Source organism: Psammomys obesus, unplaced genomic scaffold (genome assembly GCF_907164565.1).
Source record: "Psammomys obesus unplaced genomic scaffold, mPsaObe1.curated_primary_1811, whole genome shotgun sequence".
Lineage (NCBI taxonomy): Eukaryota > Metazoa > Chordata > Mammalia > Rodentia > Muridae > Psammomys > Psammomys obesus.
Genome location: NW_026596134.1, coordinates 4106566 through 4125765, shown reverse-complemented (window position 1 = coordinate 4125765; position 19200 = coordinate 4106566). Strand labels below are relative to the sequence as shown.

The 19200-nt window shown below is 43.5% G+C and overlaps 2 protein-coding genes across 5 annotated transcripts in view; one reads left to right on the top strand and one right to left on the bottom strand.

Annotated features, from left to right (window-relative positions):
- Degs2 (delta 4-desaturase, sphingolipid 2) overlaps nucleotides 1–19200 on the bottom strand; it is a 102547-nt gene that overhangs the window by 7773 nt on the left and 75574 nt on the right. The gene's annotated exons all lie outside the window — the stretch shown is intronic.
- Nucleotides 1–19200, top strand: part of Evl (Enah/Vasp-like) — a 122763-nt gene that overhangs the window by 40525 nt on the left and 63038 nt on the right. For 2 of the 4 annotated variants that reach the window (XM_055592830.1, XM_055592829.1), the window contains exon 2: nucleotides 407–523. The exons of the other annotated variants lie outside the window; for them this stretch is intronic. In XM_055592830.1, coding sequence (XP_055448805.1) covers nucleotides 407–523 — 117 coding nt within the window. The remainder of the gene's footprint in view (nucleotides 1–406; nucleotides 524–19200) is intronic. 4 annotated transcript variants of the gene reach the window in all.

The window sequence follows — 19200 nt, the reverse complement described above, 5'->3', positions numbered from 1 at the left end:
ATGTGGGTCCTCGGGAAGAGCAGAGAGTACAATATAGTCTCTTATGTTAAAGACAACTAAAACTAAAGGAACAGAACAAAAACAATTACCCAGAGGAATAAAGTGATGGTTGTCAGTCCAGCACACTTTAGAATGCCACCCTGGAGCCATATGACTCCGTGATTGAGGGTGATTGGGGGAGTTTAGAAGGAGCTCCCCTTGTGTGGGCTCTGCAACTCCTGCAGTGATTGGGGGTTTAGAAGGAGCTCCCCTTGTGTGGGCTCTGCAACTCCTGCAGTGACTTTTTGGAGGTGGGAAGATAGGAGGTTCTTTCTGCTCTTAGAGTCATCACTTCGCCTGGCATTTCCTGAAAAGCTACTAAATAGAAGCCATAGTTGAAAATGGCAAATGTGAACATGTCTTCCAGAACCTACTGTCCTCAGGAGCTGCTGAACACACCACAAGCTTGGAATGAGGAAGCCAAGGGTGAGAGTACTACCTTGGAAATCAGAGCTGAAGGAGAATGGCAGCCCTCAAGGAGGAGGTATCTCTTGGAGTGAACCCCTGGACCAGTAGCATGAAATGTGGGGTTGGTGGATGGGAATTCTGAGAATGACTGTTGGTAGAATGTAGGAGCTGACTGAGGGGAGCAGAGAAATGAGCTGGGTACAGTATGTGCTCTCCCAGACTTCGGTCAAGAAAACCTGAGGATAGTGTGTGTGACCCTGTCTGTGGCAACCTCTCTGTGTCCTGCACAGGGCACCTTCACCCCAAGGAAGTGATGTAAGTTCTTTGTGCTTTAATTTCTTTGACTTTAACTGGGGCTATTACCTACTTTGACAATTACTGTGCTTAAATGAGACTTCTCATAGGAAGCATCTACCAAGGTGCCTGGAATTTAGAAGATACTCAATACATTAATAAGTCTTCATTTACTGAAAGAAGCAGGACATTTCCTCAGACTCTTGTCCTGGATTTGCAATTTATTGGTGAGAGGGAAAATGCCAGCACATGGTATAGACTCCCTGGTCTGAGATTAATTAAGTCCATTACTGTTGATAAATGAGGTGTGGTATTTTCTGGCTAAGGTGATGCAGCTAGAGACCAACAACAAGTGTCAACCTTCTCTGAGCCTCTGTATCATCTCTCATTATCTCCAGAGCTTGATAGTAAACAAATGTCCATTGACCTGTTAGGACTGTTAGACAGGTGATATGGGCAGACTGTTCCACTGAAGGGATTTTCACCCTGAATGAGAATTCAATGATGAGAACCTGTCGAGCAAAATAAGTTGTGGCTTTGATAGGATGTGTGGGTCTTCTCTTAATAGGAGCTACAGAAGAACTTTCAGGAGTGACTTTAACTTGAGGATCCTTGTACAGGTTCTCAATTGGGTGGCATGAGTGGGGAAGATGCAGTAAGATTATAGGAGGATTGCTGCAAGTTTGAGGCCAGCCACAGATACTTAGTAAGACTCTATCACACAAACAGAGCAGCATTGTACTTAGGATTCCTTTCCCTGGAGAGAGGACACATTCACAGACAAATACACCTCAGCACAGTGCCAGAGCCATGAGATAAGGACTCAGCCCCTTTACATTTTGTTCCCCCTTTGTCTTTAAATGTGGGCACATTGGCAGCACTTAAGTGGGACATCCCTGAAGATCAGATTCCTGGTGTGAACAATGTGTCGATTAAAAGTTAAAGGCAGCTTCCTTCAAAGACAGGAGAATAGGGTAAATGGGTCCTGCTGCTATGGGGACAGTCCTTCTTAAGTTATAGTGCAGAACTTTGTAAATTGCTGGTACAGTTTCTGGTTTCCTGCACATAAAGGCCTTTGTGGTCTTTCTGCTCTTTCTCTTGAAGCTAAGCTCTAGAAGTTTAGCTTCTGTGCTTCAGAAAACTGCTTCAGCAGCAGGCTTGATGGTAAACACTTGGAGTCCCAGCACTGGGGAGGCTGAGGCAGGGTAACAAGCTGGAGGCCAGCCTGGCTGCTGGGCTGCACAGGCAAGGCCTACCTGAGAGACTGGGGTAGGAGCCCTGCTTTAGCTGTGGGTCTGTGCATGCTTCCTTCCTCCCTAGCTGAACCCTTGATGACATCCACCAAAGCCCAGGCCTGTGCACGAGCTCTTCCTCAGATGCCCTTCCAACCTCTGAAGCACTGTGTGCTTCTTGTTCCTTTTGAATTCCCACACAACATGTAAGGGATCTAGTGTACTATTTAATTTTCTTAACTAGGCAGAGGGTGGCCAGAAGACAGGAACAACACTTACTGTGCTCGCATTCCAGCTCACTTGAACAGACCTGGGTAGTCTTGGCTTCCAGAGACTTGAGGAGTTCTAGTTTTTCTTCTTTAATTTCCTGCCATGTGCCAGTCAATTGTTACAGACCAGATTGAAAAAGGAAAGGAAAGGGGACATGTGCTGCTGTTTGGATGTCTCATTTGTAAGCATGAACTCTTTGAGGAGTTTGATAGGGCTACTGAACTTAATAAGCAAGATCTGTTTGTTGTTAAGCAGCGCTTCTCCAAGTAATGAGAGCAGGAAATCTGTGGTGACAGGTTTTCAAAGTTTCAGCAATCGACAACATATTTGAGTGTAAAAATTCATGTGGCCTCTAAAAGTCCTTATTTGTTTATTTTGGTGTTTTTAGACAGGGTCTCAAGTAGCCCAGACTGACCTTAAACTCACTGTGTAGAAAAGACTAGCCTTGAAATCCTGATCCTCCTGTCTCTTCTCCTGAGTGCTGAGACTAGAAGTGTGCATACCACTCTCCTCTGGAAGTCCGTATGTGTTTAAACATAGTTCCTGGTTCTTCTGCATTCACAGAGGATAACACAATGCAGTGTGCTCGCGATCTGATTTTCACAGTAGTCTGTGAGTAGAAGTCAGGGATTCCAGTTTTGGTACATTGTTGCTATTTTACCTCCCAGGTACCTAAAGTTCAGAGAGCTTACATTATATCTCAGACTCTCCATGAGTCACTGTCAACACTAGAGTTTGAATTTGTCTTCGAACTATTTTTTTAAACTATTCCTTTTACTGTCTCCCATTCTAATTTATAAAACAATGTAAATCTGTCAGATTTGACAATTATCTTAATTTTACATAAATTGTGTTGCTTTAATGGACCACACACACTTACTGAACCTTGTCAGTGGCCATTGTAACCTGTTCTCCCCTTTGTAGTCATAAACACATGCACTTCTGTCCTCAAAGGAACCCAGTGAGGAAGCTGCTGTCACTATCACATCTGTTTTATGAAAGAACTGAGGCATATACGGGTTATACGGCTTGTCCCGCATCAGACAACTGGTGTTTGAACACAGGGCCATCTTGATTCTGGGAGCTGTCTGTGGCTGTTGTAACTCAAGTCTTTGTGGAGGCTTTCGGGGAAACAGTTCTGGTGGTCAGGTTGAAAGAAATTGCAAATCCGAATCCACTGGAAAATGACAGTACGAAGTGGCAGGAAGGCTCTGAGAAGCCCTACAGGGGTGGACATTTTGATTCCTGAGTTTTCTACGTGTGTCCTCTGAAGGAATCTTTTTGCTTAACAATTTGGAACTTATACTCAAGAGTACTATTGTAGTAAAAGGAGAATCTTGGCATAGAGTATAAAAGAACATTTAGGACAGAGAAAGAAGGCCTACATCAAAAGCCTAAGTGGAAGGGGTCCAAAGCATGTAAGGTCAGACATCCCCTCAGAATGGGGTTCAGGGTTGTATTTCATATAATCTGGGCTACATCACTTACATTTTGATGGGGTGTGTGCATCATTTAAATTATATTCAAAAGTGCTTTGTAAACAGAAAAGCTCAAGATCTTTTTCAAAATTGGTACTTTCTAAACTCACATTGTCATAGTAGCTAGGACAGCACTTCCGGCACTTAGGAGGACAGTTGGGATCTTGGATACAATTCACCAGGAGAGGACTTGCCTAACCTAACTTTGAGGTGTGATCCCTAGCACTGTGAAGGCATGGGGTGGGGGTGGGGCAGTTGATTAGAAAGATAGCGAATTCTGCTTTCTACCTCCCTAGGTCTGCCAACTAGAAGGATAGAGCCGAAGTTTTTAAGTTAGACTTTCTTGTTTGACTTCTTTATTTCTTGGTTTTTTTTTTTTTAAGACAGGGTCTCTTAAGTAGCTCTGGCTATGGCTGTCCTAGAACTTGCTATGTAAACCAGGATGGGCTTGAACTCACAGAAATATGCCTGCTGTGCACCACCACACCCAAGTTTGAATTTCTAAGTAACGTTTTGCTTCATTTTGGTGTTTTGTTTTTTTGCAGGGGTGGGGAGTTCAGTCAGAGACCATGTTTTTCTGCTTCACCTATTATACTCCCCTTTGGATTTCTAAGTGAGTTTACTTTTTGTTTTTCTGACACATCTTTGGTCTTTGGCAGAAACTATTTCTTTGGATAATCTCAAAATATTAAATTTCATTCAGTAATGTATTGGACTTTTTTTATCTTCCTTTTTTTTAATTCTACTCACTCCCTCAGATTTGGCCATCTGGCTTGGGTTTATATTTTTGCTATTTTTTAAGGAATTTCTAGTGTATCATCCTGCTGACGTAATCACTCTAAATGTTTTCCATGATAAAATCTGGCTTGTGTAAAGGACTACCAGGAAAGAAAATCCTGCTGCTCCTTTGCATGCCAGAACAGCTTCTACTAACAGAGAGAGATGAGCAAGTGTTTTTGCCCTTGGCCACTAAACCCTTTGTTCTTCTGCACATGGACAGTGATGCAAGTTTAAGGTCATTCCAATATTTTAAGTCTTGTACAAAGAACACTTTTTATTTGCTTGCTTGCTTGTTTTGTTGGTTTCGAGACAGGGTTTCTCTGTGTAGCCCTGGCTGTCCCGGACTCGCTTTGTAGACCTTGAACTCACAGAGATCTGCCTGCCTCTGCCTCCCTGAGTGCTAGGATTACAGGCTCAGACAACACTTTTAAAATCAGCACTGAAATAGGTTTTTGATTCATCCATTTGTCTGCTAGGACAGTGTTGTTATCTACGTACAGCTTCTGCACTGGGCCAGCAGCCGCTTTGGAGAGGAGGAACTGGGCAGGAAGAACCTGGTGTCCGTGGTCCTTAGTGACCAGCCTTAGCCTCTGACTCCTGGGAACCTAAGCCTCATCCTAACAGGGGTGACTCATGATTTGAACCTGTCTAGGCTGAGATGTATTCCTCTCATTAAGGACAGGTCTGTCATGCACCATTCCACCGTGGGACTCAAACTAGCACCATAAGAAATGCTGCCAGGCCCATTCATGAAAGACTACAAGCCCTGGAGCCTTCTTTCCCACCTTGTGAAGCCCACAAAAAGGGAAGAGAGAGCCAGTGATGGCCCCAGAAAGTGCATTGTCAGAGCGGCATAGACTGCACCTTTCTAGGCATTTACCCCCTAACTTAAGCTAGACTTACCCATGAATTTTTTTTTCCTCCTGACATTATATGAATTTCCAATTTTTTTTCTTGTTAGATTCTGTCACTTAAAAGGTAGAGAATCTGGAGTAATGTGAAACTGGGAGAAATGAAAAGAGTGGAAGTCACATTCTGACCTCTAGAGGAGGTAACCATGACAATTACCTTCTAAGTTGTCATTCTAAGTGTTTAACAGAGGACTTGGGCACTATGGTGTGAGTGTGGACTGAATTGTGTTCCCTCAAATGCACAAGTTGGAGCCCTAGTCCCAGGCAGACTGACTGTAGTTGGGCCTTTAAGGATATAAGGGTATTGTTGTTGTAGGGATGGAGCCCTAGTCCAACATGTGAGAAGAGGGGAACAACAGAACAGCCATGAGCAGAGAAGAGGCATGTGAGGAGCCAGAGGGAAGGTGGCTGCCTGCCTGCCAGGGAGGGTGGAATCCAGAGACAAGGTGATGTGAGGCTGCCCACACCATGGCTGCGAGGTGTAGCTGCAGCATGAACGTCTACAGGACAGGGATTGTCACCCAGGCCAGGAAAGACTTTTCTAGCAGAAAGCCTCACTCTCGAGGGCTACCTTCCCCTCGCTCCTTGGAAGAGGTAAGTCTCCTCTCACACCCTAGGACAACTCTGCCCCTCCTGTTTCTGTGCTTACCACACCCTCTGTCAGCCCCACTTCTAAGTGATGAGCAGCTGGTAGGAGCTTGTCTCGTGGATCCTGGGCTGACATGATGGCAGCACGTGTGTCAGGGCCCCAAGGGTTTTTTTTCCAGGAAGCACTGGCAGGGCGAAGAGCCTCAGAGCAGCAGGAACAGTGCTCTATAGTTATGTTTTGAGAACAGCGTTGTCTTTTCACTTCCTTGAAGTAGAAGTGTCGGGTCTCCTGAGGGACTGCTGGTGGGTGGGGGAAGTACTGTGTGCAGTTTCCCAGGCATAGTATGTGGTGGATGAGTATATGTCTTTCATTCACAATCGGATGCTAGTGATACAGAAGCCTGTACCTTCTGGTGACTCAGCCAGGACCTGTAGCTAAAAGATACTATTTCATTAACACCATGCTCAGTGAGTTAGAAAGTAATGGCAGCTGAGGAAGCAAACCTATGAAAGGCCAGGATCTGGCCATGGTTGTCCAGCTGGTAGCGGAACAGGACTAGAACTGTCTTCTGGTTCTGTGTGGTGGTATGTTCTTCCTTTGGCCTCCATCCTGTGTGGGCTGCCACAGACATGGCAGCAAGAAGAACCATCAGTATCCATTTCTGTCATTTAAAACAAAACAACTCTGCCCTGACCACACACTGTAGATTTGAGGTAAAAAAGAACAACTAAAATCTTAAGAAGTTACCCTAATTACTAAGTATGGACAAAGCAAATGCAACAAGTCTGGGGCCACCGGATTTCCTCATTTGAGCAGAACTCTCAGTTCTGCTGACCTATAGACTCTCTGGCCTGCAGCCAAAAAGCAGAAGGCAAACTCTGAGCTGCAGGTGAGATGGACCTCTGCCTCCTCTCGTTTTTACCATGGAGTCTCAGCTGCCAGGGCTCTTCATCCCAAACAAGATTTTTGTCTTAGCCTGGTGAGCAAGACTGGCCCTGCTTCCACTGCGTTTACTCCTTGGCTACCTTAATATCACTTTGCTACTACACTGGTCCTTTTGGCAGGATCTCATTGTGTAGCCCAGGCTGGCCTAGAGCGCCAGGTCTACTGCCTCAGCCTCCTGAGTGCCAAAATGGCAAGTACCACCAATGCTGTGGCCACACACTATTTCCACCATAATTAATCTCATTAAGGTAATCCCTCTGGTTTGGTCAGGGCTTGTCTTTGAGATGATTTTAGATCTATCAAGTTGATAATATTAACTGTCACAAGGACAATGTCTAAATTCAGTAATGTAATAAATTCAGTTCTCCCCTCCTACCATATGGGTCCCAAAGATCAAACTTAGGTCCTGAAGCTCCTTGGTAAGTATCTTAACTGGTGGAGCCATCTCACCATCCCTAAGCTGGTTTGTTAATTTGTAAAATGCTTGAAATATTAGAACTCAAACAGAGTAACACTAAGTCTTCAGAGACCCTTAAACTCTCAGGCCATAGGTTGTGTGGGAGGCTGTCTGTAATGGTCTAAGGTACATCGTAGGACCTAGGAATCCCCTGTGCTTTCTCTCTTGTTTGTGTGTATGTATGTGTGTGTGTATTATATGCTCTAAAGAAGATATTTGACCTGATAAGGATTAGAATTTAGGTGACAAGTCTGGGTTATCGGCTCTTTATGTATTTCTTCTGCATCCTCTTGAATGTATTTTCCTCTCCCAGTGCAAATGGACTCTTCAGGAGTCCGGGGGGAATGGGATTGATTTCTGCAGAGATAAGTGTTGGGAAGAAAATAGAGGCGTTAGCCAGACCACCAAATAAGCATGAGACTCAAAAGGAAAGAGGACATTAGGATAGACAGTGGAGCTTTTCAGAGTTTAGCTGTAAGGCAAACAGCCCTATAGGAATGGCTCCTTCTGCTCCTCAGAAAACCATTGTCTCAGCAGAACATAAGATCTACTACAGGCCTGCTTGCCCTTTCACTTTTTTGTTCAGCACTTCATTACTTCATGTGTGTTCATTTTGTTTGGACCATAGATAGCCTCAAGAGCTTTCAGCACAAATAACACTGCAGGTGTGAAATAGATGGAACAATATGGGCACAATAATACCTCACGTGTAGACCATAAATCCATGGTGCTGTGGTAGCAGTTTGCTGATATCCACTATGCCACAACACATATGTAGAAATAGTTGACTGTTGTTAACAGAAAACTGTTCCCTTTAACTACATGCCTAGGGGAACAACAGCTTTTCTATTAAAAGTAGAAAGTTCTGGAGCCTATGGGAGAGCCCACCAGATTAAGGCACTTGTCACCAAGCCTGATAACCTGAGTTAGGCTCCTGGAACTTACATAGAGGATGGAGAAAATCAATTCCCAAAGGTTATCCTCTGTATACATGTAGCACAGCATATGTACTCCGTGGCATATCCTTAGAACCCACAAGCCACAAATGGGAGCCATGTATGCAACAGAAATAATTAATAGCATCTTTAACAAAAATTAAAACATCAAGTTACTTGTAATAGTGTGTGTTTAAACTGTTGTCCAAAATATGATTTAACATGTAGCCAGCATGAAAATTATTGGTATTACTTTTGTATTACCAATACAAATACTGTATTACTTTTGTGCAAGTTTGGTATACATTTTACACCACTGTCACTTCTCAATTCAGAGTAGCCTCATTTCAAGGGCTCAGTAGTCGCCTGTGCTTGAGACTGATCCCTGATAAGCTGAGACCTGAAGAGTAACTAAGACGGAGATTCCCTAGTACACTGCTGCAACAACAAAGGGTGTTTAAAGGACGGGCAAACCATGTCTAGCTGCTGTGGAAAACCTTGCTCTGTGTTGCGTTCCCCAGATGCTGGCAGGCCTGCATGTGCTGCAGTGACATGGTGGAACAACATCTCCCTCCTCTGGCTGGGCTGAGAAAGCTGCAGCGGGGCTTCGGCAAGTTCACATGCTCGCTTGCTCATTCTTTACTTTCTATCAGACTTTTTTATTTTAACTAAAACATAATTACATCATTTCTCTCTTCAACTCCTCCAACCCACCCCCATATTCATGGCTTCTTTTTCTTTATTATTGTTACACATATGCACACATATGCACATGCTCAAAACTTGTTCCTTCTGATAGGAAGGACTTCTTTGGAGGCCAGGAATCTCTTTGAAAAATTAATAGTGGTTATAAAGACAGTCTGCTGAAAAGAACGTCACACTCTGAAAGCTATAACATTGGTTAACTCTGGATTTTATGGCCCTGAAGCCTCCCTGTTCTGTAACAGTGTAAAACAGTGTGTGCCCTAGGCATCATCTAAGTTTGAGGTGTTTATAGAAAATGTTGGTGAGTGATTCTTCTGTCAGGTTTCTGACTGTAGAGTGAGAGCACTCAGCGATGTTTTAGTTGGCAGTCACCATTCCACCTGACAACTACAAAATGAGTTAAAATAGCCCTTCCCACTTAAACTTGCCTTGTGTTATACCACTGGCTCCTGACTCTGTCCTGTGAAGAATAAAGGCAGGTGCTGAAACAGGCCTAGGCCAGCAAGCTGCAGAGGCTTGCCAAGAGGCCTTCAGGGCATTAGCCTGCAAGTTCTCTGGTTTCAGTGTCCAGACTTTCACACCAAGTTTACAGACAGTTTTCTCTGCCATCACCTCAGGGCCTTTGTTGCTCAGTTTGCTGATGGGTTTACTGAAGCATACCACATGAGGCTGTGACCCACAGAAGCTTCTCCATGGGTGCTGTGAATCCAGACTAGGGAAGAAGTGGCTCAGCTAGGCATGGCTGGAAGGGTTTCACAGATGACCTGAGTGCTGTGCAGCAGTGTGGGTTCACTGTGTGTTTTCTTCTCGCAGGGTTCTCAGAGAAGTTTCTTCTGAGTCAGTTTGGCAGGACCATAGTTCACAAGGTTTCCTGGCAGTTAAAGGTTAAGAAAGACAAATGGACACAGAACTTTAGATGTTCACTCAGTGAAAGAAAGAAGTCTGAAAGGCTGCACACAGTGATTGCAACTGTTTAGTTTTCTGAAAAACTGTAGGCACCAGGTCAGTGGTTATCAAGAATCAGGTAGCAGGAACAAATCCTCAGAATGTAGTCTTAAGAACAAAAGAAAAACAATTTTAAGTTCATAGGGGTATTGAGAGGGAGGTGGCTGTTCCCCATATTCCCCACCCCATTCCACATATGCATGCCCTTCTCCACCATAAACAGCTCCAGTAGAATCTACAGTTGTTCTAATTGGTGCGCACACAGATATTCAGATGTTAATTGCTTGCCCCCTGAGATTGTTACTGTTTTACAGCAGGCTATCACGTACCCCAGGTAATGCTGTGTAACCTTGCCTCCAAAATTATCCCTGATTGGCTAAATAAAAGGCTTACACCTGAGCAAGGCAAACTGAGGTAGGAGTGGCCAAGGTTCTCAGGCTTCAAGGAAGGATCATGGGAGGGGAAGAGACAGGTTCAAGAGGAGAAGAAGGAAGTGTGACCGCCATGGGTGAGTGTGGAGAGAACCACGCTAGGAGGGATTTACTCTGAGGATCGTTGGTGTTGGAGAGAAGCAACCCAGATGAAAAGCGTAAGCAAACCAAGTGTGGTGATGCGCACCTGTGACCCCAGCGCTCCGGGAGGCAGAGGCAGGTGGATTGCTCTGAGTTTGAGGCCAGTCATGGATGCAAAGCGAGTCCAGGACAACAAAGGCTACACAGAGAAACCCTGTCTCAAAAAACAGAAAGAGAGAGAGAGAAAGAGAGAAAGAAAGAAAACCATAAGCAAGTATTTATGGAATTATGGACAAGACGTAGTCCAGACAGGAATGATTAAAGCAAATGGCATGGGATGTGGGCTGGGAGGTAACAAAGGGTTTATATCTGCCTAGCCCTAGATTTAAGGCATATTAAAAATACAGCAGATGCCTTTGCCCTTTATTGATATGGTAGCAGGTTAATAATAACCATTGCAATAATTATAGGCTATTAATAGTAAATATTAATAGTCCTTTTTATTTTCCACAACAGCAAGGTTAAAGGGAGCAGAAAAGATTAAGTTGGCCCCTGTCTCCAGATGCAACATCATTGCCAAGGGCCATGGCTCCCCATAGCCAGCTGAGCAATACCAGCTCACCTCAGAGCTTCATTATAATTTACAACTTTAAATTATAATCCATGAAGCTGCGTTAAATTTACAATTTTGTTTGAAAAAGCAAATTTGAATGATTTTTTTAAAAGGGGCTTTAGTGTTTGAGAAAATTAGTTTTTTGACACAGTGAGAATTTTTCCTCTCAACCAGGCTAGGAAACTACACTTTACCAGCTGCCTCCCCTTCCTAGTAACAGTTTTGTTGGCCACACTTGAAGCAGTAACATTGGCTTTAGGAAATGAGCGTTTAAAATAGAAAAGACTGTTTTTAGAGCAGTATCCCTCTCAGGAGGGAAGGGATGCCCCAAGGACAGGTAACTGGCCTGAAGTTATTCAAGTGCTGCTGCAACACAGGCATCAGGTCCTCGACCCTCACCCCCTTACTTCAACACCCTCTCACACTTGGATCCTTGAGTGCTTGAGCCTAACTCCGGTTTAAACAGCATCTCTCCTGAGTCCGCTCCAGAGAGACTGCAATCCGGCTGCTGTGAGCTGTAGGGACTCAAGGGACAGATGGGCTTAGAACTGGTGTGAGGCCCTGTACTGCGGAGTTTATCCTGGAGCCCTGCCCTTCTTAGCACAGGGCTGGGAGCGTGACTAACACAGTTCACTCTGGTAGGCTTCAGAAATTCAGAAGACTCATCTTTGCCTGTCTGCCTTTACTGCCATGTGGTGGTGATGGAATTAGACAAAACATGTGAAGAGCTGTCTTAAGTGCAAATCATCACCAGAATACTAAAGGTGTTACGTTTAAATCAGAAATGCACTGGCATTTGCCTGCTTCTTTCCTTGACTCTTTTCTCCTCCTTTATCTTTCTCTCATTCTCGCTGTCCTAAGTTGCTGTGGATTTAAGGGTGTCTTAGAGCCTCAGGCAAGCTCTAACCCAGCTCATCATCCCCCTACTTTTTCTTATTCACTGAGGTATAGCCCCCTCTCCTGTTGCAACAAGGAGAAACATCTCAGCATTGCCAAATACCTCCTAGAGGGAAAACCACCTCTCTTTCCAAGATGAGAGCCATGCTTTATAAGATTGTAGGGGTAATAATAAAAGAGGGCCCATTTGATGAAATTATTTTTAATATTAATAGAATGTGATCTTTTCTAGAACCTGGTTCATAAGTCCTTCTGTGGCCTCACTCTCTTCTGCTTTGCCTTTTTGCAGCCATCTTTCTCACTGTACTAACCTTAACCCTAAGCCTAATTCGAACTGAGAAAAGGACCCTGTTTATACTTGTCAGTCACCTCTCTCACCATTCTCACCCCACAGTTTATATTTGTATTTGATTATATCTTCTTAAGAGGCTGGACTATTTAACTTGATATCCATGGAGTTTATCTTGCAAGGCTCTTTGAGTAGGTACCCTACTGTCTGTTAGGCAAGTATATTAGTTAGGGTTCTCTAGAGTAACAATGTTTATAGAATGAATCAATATCAATCTCTCTCTCTTTATATTTTGTAGAAATGGGATTTATTAGAATAACTTGCAGGCTGTGGTTCAGCTAATCCAACAATGGCTCTCTATGAACAGAAAGTCCAAGAATCCAGTAGTTGCTCAGTCCATGAAGCTGGCTGTCTCAGCTAGTCTTGAGTTGATGCTGGAATCCCAAAGAAGTAGGCTCCGGTGCCAGTGAAAGAATGGACTTGCTAGCAAGCAGGCAAAGAGCAAACAACAGCTTCTTTCTTCTATGTCATCTTATAGAATTCCAGCAGAAGGTATGGCCCAGCTCAGATCTGGATTAGAAGTAGATTTTGCCACTTCAAATTAAGCAGAAATCCCTCACAGGTGTGCCATCCATTTTGAGGTTTTAGTTAATTCTAGATGTAGCCATGTTGACAACCAAGAATAGCCATCAGAGCAAAAAAGTCTCACACAGATAGCAACACCTCTAGGTTTGCAAAATTCTTCTCATGCCTACTGTCTTGATTGATCCTTGCCAGAGTTCTTCGTGGCAGGAAGGACAGAGATGAGCATCTCACCTTCAGGTGAGCACATGTTCAGAGAACTGGGGGTAGTAAGAGGGTATAATGGCTTTCTGCTGATCCACACTGCCTGTGGGAGATCCCTCAGCAGCAGATTTTAGTTCTGATCGCTTCCCTGCCTTAGGTAGATAAGTAAAAGTAAGTCAACCAGTAATGTTGTCCCTCCCACTCCCAATGAGTGTTTGTGGTTAATGCGTGGGAGGAGTTATAGAATGAACCAATAGATTCTTGGACTCCTCTGAGGCTCGTGTGGGCCTGTGTGATTTTAAGTAGTCTTGGTAACCTTTTCCTCTAGCAGTATCCCAGACCATGAAGCCAGGCTTGTTTCCAACCTAATTAGAGCAGATCACCCAAAACAGCTCAGAACAGAAATGAGATCTTTGTAAGAGGTGATTTGATTTGATTTGATTTTCCTCCTCATTTTGTCATTGAAAGGTTTGAAATTTAGGAGTTTAGGATACCTTTTCCTGAATAGGTCTCTGAGACAGTGGTCCAGAAAGACCAGAAACCCAATGAAGAGGAAGAACTCAGAGTTATCTCCAAAAGAAGCGTTCAGCAGACCGAGTGCTGGGTTTGGACCAGAGCCGGATGTGGTGGTGCACCAGTACTCAGGGAGGCAGGGGCAGGCAGATCTCTGTGAGTTTGAGACCAACCTGGTCTACAAATCGAGTCCAGGACAGCCAAGGCTCTAACAGAGAAACCCTGTCTTGAAAAAACAAAAACAAAAACAAAACAAACACTCCCCCCCTCCCTTCCCCTCAAAAAAAAAAATTTGGACCAGGTAAGCATCTGAGGCCTGGCTTCCAACTCAGTTTGCCACCACAGTTTGACACCTTGAGCACATCTCTTCCTTCACATGACTTCAATCTATTTGTGAGGCTGTAAGGGCAGAGACAGTTCAGTAGATCTCTTGAGCTACCTTTGGCAACTCAATCAGAATGAAAGGAAGTCACTGAATCAGTCTCTTCCCTAAAGGAGAGGTTCCCTGCAGTTAATTACAGTTTTGATTGCCACCACTGAATCCAAATAATTTCCCCCATAGAGCCTCCCCCCCTATGAAAGTAGGTAGTGTCCTATGCATGTCTGTACCAAAGTGACAGCACAGTGCCTGATGCTAGCCGCTGATCCAACTTTACTCCTTCAGGTCACGTGTGACTTTTTTCCCAGTGAGCTATGGGTCCAGAGCTAGGATCCACATTACATGTCTTTCAACACCCAGGCTTCATAGCCCTGCTTTTTCTCCGTCTTCATTGGTTTATCTTTCCACTGTCTCAACACTCTAAGAGTAGTTCTGGTTGCCAGCACCCCTCTTAAATTGTGACATCAAAACTGATCTTGTGTTTCATGTGCTGTTTGGCCTAGGCAAGAGGATGGGTTCACATTCTACGTCACTAAGTAAATGATTCAAATACCCAGTCCGTATTCCTGCTTTAAGGTGTCATTTAGCTTTATGATGTGACATATATATAGCACCAGCAAGTTTGCCTTGTGTGTTTACAAGGTCCCTTAGGGGAGGTTAAGTACTTGGATAGAGTCCAGAAACAGATCCAGAAAAGCATGTCAATTGATGTTAACCAAAGGTGTGAAGATAATTCAGTGATGAAGGCTTAGCTTGACAAAGGGCACCTGAGTGCTCATACATGATACACAGGCAGATCTGGTAGGGAAGAGGGGAGCTCACCAGACAGCCAGTCTAACCAGTCAGTGAGAGATCCTGTCTAAAAAAATAAGATGGATGGTGATAGAGGAAGACACTGTCCTGTGCGCACACATGTGCAGACACATCACACATATACTTGGCACTAATGAAACAACCCAGGTTTTAAACTGAGTAAAAGAGTTGAACCCTTTAACTCAGAGATATACAGAGGACAAATGATGTAACAAGATACACAGAATTGTTAATCACTAGGCAACAGAGATTAAAATTACAGTAAGATCTCATTATGTACTTATTAGAATAACAGACAGGAATGCACAGCGGTAACTTTCCTACACTCCTAGAAGGAGCCAGAGCAGTCTAGCCACTGTCCGTGAAATCTGCAGTTAACTACCTAGCTATCCTACAAGCTTACTCTCCAGACAGGAAGAATCTGTGTATGACTATTTCCAACAGCCCTATTGACAACTGTCAAGAATGGTAAGCTGTTCAAATGCCCTTCAACTACACGGATAAATACGATGTACTGCATTCATGTAGTGAAATACTATGAAAAGGCAAAAGAAGCTGCCATGCTTAATAGTAAACATGGCGGTTTTGATGAGCTCAAGTATTACACACTAAGCGAAGAAATCCTGTGTAAAAGGATGCTTAGGATCCCATCAGTGTGACAGTCTCCAGTAGATGGCATTGTGAGAATGAAGGCTACCAGAAAGGGGGAGGAGTGTCATTCCCAAGGGTGAGCCAGAGGGTGTGGTAGGGGTTAAACTATGTATGGGCCAGTGGAGGTTGCATAGAGCTACACAAATCTGTATACACAAATCTGTTGCATCTGTAGAAAGCAAATCCAAAGGCTTAGAGAAGCAAACAGCCCCAAAACCTATAGATGATGAAAACTGGTCCCTTGTCATTATGTTTCTTTGGATTTGTTTGATTTGAAATTAGCCAAATCCAACTGACATGGAGCTCACTGTGTAGCCTAGGCTGACCTTAAGTTGGCAGCCATTTTCCTACCTCTGTCTCCTGATGCTAGGATTATAGGTGTGCACCACTATGCCTGGCTCTTGCTTTACATCCTCTTTAAACCCACTTTAGTGTTGAGAGGAGGCCAGGCTATATTTTGGGGGGCTTTTTCCTCAGAAGTATTCTGAAGTATCCTTAGAAGGCCTCATTGTGTTTTCTGTTTACTCTCCAGACAGCTGAAGTAACTTGAGAATTACCAACCTGGGCAAAGCCCTTCAAGTGAGTATTACTGATGTGAGGCAGTATGGTGGGATGGTTTCCTTCAGCCATCTCAAAGCCCCACTTCTTTCTATAATCCACTTGAAAGTGTTTTTATTTTCATTCTGCTTTTGGAGGAGTTTTTAACCATAGCTTTATTGAGATGTAATTTACATATTACAAATTCACCTATTTAAAATGGGTGAGTTTCAGCAGACCTGAGCTGGTCAGGAAACATTCTCATCATTCAAGATGGTAATTAGTCATTATTGTGGTAGCTTTTGCTTTAGTTTTTCCTTCCCATTGCTTCAAAGATCTCCAGAGTCGGTGACACACCCTCATTCTTGAGTGTACTCTTTCTGCCTTTTGTTTCTTGCAGACAAAACACCCCATAGATACACAAAATGTACTGTGACTTTAATTTTTTTGTCCTAAATTTGTAACTATGCTTTCTTTAAGCGTGGTCATTAATTATTGTTGTATATTCATACTCAGCCCTTAGATAATAAGAAACTTCACTAAGTAAGTATAGTGGCTCACTCTTATGAACTCAGCACTTCGGAGGCAAAAGCAGGAAGATCATGAGTTTGAGGCCAGCCTAAGCTACCTACAGAGAGACCTTGACTTAAAAATATAACCACATTGAGGCTAGAGAGATGGCTCAACAGCTGTGTTTCCAGAGGACCCAAGTTCATTTCTAGAATGCACATGGTTGCTCACAGCCATTTGTAACTCCAGGTCCAGAGGGTACAAAGCCATTTTCTAGCCTCCCCAGGTACCAAGCAGCCATGTGCCAGACATAGGCAAACCCCCCCACATCTTTAAAATTAATAAGTATATATAAACAAATAATAAATAAATAGCAGTAGACAATAGCCCAACTAACTATGAAGTGTAAGCTTCCTCCTGCTCTCTCATTGCTACTGGGTATGGAAGTTACTCTGGGCTTTATTCTTTTGCTGGTGGTTTGGTTTTCCATGGAAAGCTTTTATAATTTCCTCCTTGTCTTTGTTGTCCTTAAACATTATAGTCTGTGTTTATGTGGATACATGTGTGCATTTATCTCTTAACTGTATTTGTGCTCTGATTGGAGCTCTTACATGGAGCTCTGGAATTCTACACAATTCTGTCATTATTTATTCAAATATTTTATCTTTATTTTTCTCTCCTTCCAAGATGCCTTTGTGAGGGAAATTGATGTTCCTGCTCTCTTTCTAGCTCTTTTCCTTTCCTTGTCTTTGTCAGTTCTTTGACCCTATCTGGGTGTTTCCTTTTAGTGTTTTTCTACTTACTGCCCAGACTGCTTAGCCTTGTGAATTCTGTGAAGGCTAAAAAGTTGGTTTGTTCTTGTTTCTTGTTGCTTTCCTCACTTACTGCTTTAAGTAACTTCCCTTCTCTCCAAAGGCATATATCATGCCAATTGCTTTTGAAAGTTCTGCTTCTCATGGTCAAGGTCACTGCTCTGTTTCCTTTTAAGTCTTTCTTTCATGATGCTTTCATTCCTCTGAGATGTAACTCTCCCTGAGAGTTCATCAGTATGTCCTTAGACATCCAGTTGCCATAGCCAGTCATACCTGCTCATGCTGCAGATGAGTTTAGCAGGATTTTGGTTAGGAAGGAGGGACCCAAGGGGAGTGGGCTGCTCTGAGATGTGTTAGCCTCAACCTTTCTTTTCTATGTCTGTCCTCTATATGACTTGTGTACTTCTTGAGACCTAATCCTTCCAGCAGAATAGCTTAGATTATTAATAATAACAACTAAGATTCTGAACATGTATCATATATCAAGAGCTGTGCTGGAAAAATTGGTTAATAAAGAAAAGATGACTGAAAAACAGTAACCCCTACCAAAAGGGCAACATTCTTGGCGAAGTAAGTAGATGATACTGTGCCGATTTTGCTGAGTAAACACTGTCAATGAGGTAAAGTGACTACATTGAGTCTTGGAAAGCAAGCCCAGCTTTGACTGCAGGTATGGAGGGTTATTTCAGGAAGGAGGATAACTGGGAAGGCACAGGAGCCTGAGTGTCAGTTCTTGACTATGAAGGTGCATGTGCAGACAGATCAATGCAGCGTCCTCATAAGTGCAAAGTCCATGGAAATCTTGGGTCATATATGGCTAAAGAGGCAGGTTGCATTTCCCTACAGAATTGCTCAATTGTCCTTATCTGACTGTTTACACTTTATTTTGCAAGCTGAAGAGGGAAAAAGTATGTGAGGGCAAGCCGCAGACTACGGATAGGAGCTTGGGAGTTCCAGGTCTTCAAATTTTGCCTAGGGTGTGTAGTAAGTAAGCTGGTCTTGACAGTGCTGCTCCACTTAGGCAGGGCCTGCAGGAAGAGCAGCTGTGTTATGTGAGTGCCGTGTTTGCTAGCTGTGTTATTTGAGTGTAAACCTTGTAAGAAAAGCCTGGAGGGCAGTCATTGAAAATACAAGAATCTCTAGCAAATTCAATTTCCATTTTGATTTTTGAAGTCGTAGTCGAGGCTCTAAGACTCAGATAATGACAGCATAAAGAACATTGCATTAGAAGGCCTAGTGCACATTGCTAAAGCAACCTCATTGCATTGCGATAGTAGCAAATGTTGGGTGACCATTTCTCAACCCTTTTACTATAAGGCCTCCCTGCTTTCTTCTTAGAATGTCCTGCCTTTACCACAGATGTTAATGAAGTACCAGCTCTACAAGAATTATCTCCTGTGTTGTCAGTCAAAATCCTGTTTGGTCGTGCTGTAGTTGCTGTTCCAAAGAGCTGATTGTTAAAAGTTGGCATCCCAGAGTAGTGGTGTTGAAGGCTGTGGGCCATTAGGAGGAGATCTTAGGTAACTAGAGGCATGCCCTGGAAAGTGACATGCACCTCCATCTCTGTGGGCTTCCTGGCTGGCACTGGAAGTCCTTTGCTCTGCCATCTGCTTTTGCTATTATGTGTCACCCTTACCAGAGGGTAACAGCCCAGAGCATGGGGCTTGCCTGATTTTAACAAACTTAGATTGGACTGTCAAAAAACAGTCTCTTCAGTAGTAGGTGTCCAGACATTTGGTTACAGTACTACAAAGGTGACTGACATGATGCTGTTGTGAGAACACACAGACTCTTGAAGCCAATGAAGTCTGTACTCACTGGCTAGTGGGCCACACAGGGAAACATACCCAAATTGTGTAACCATGAGCCTTACTGATCCTGGCTTTTGATGTACAAAAAC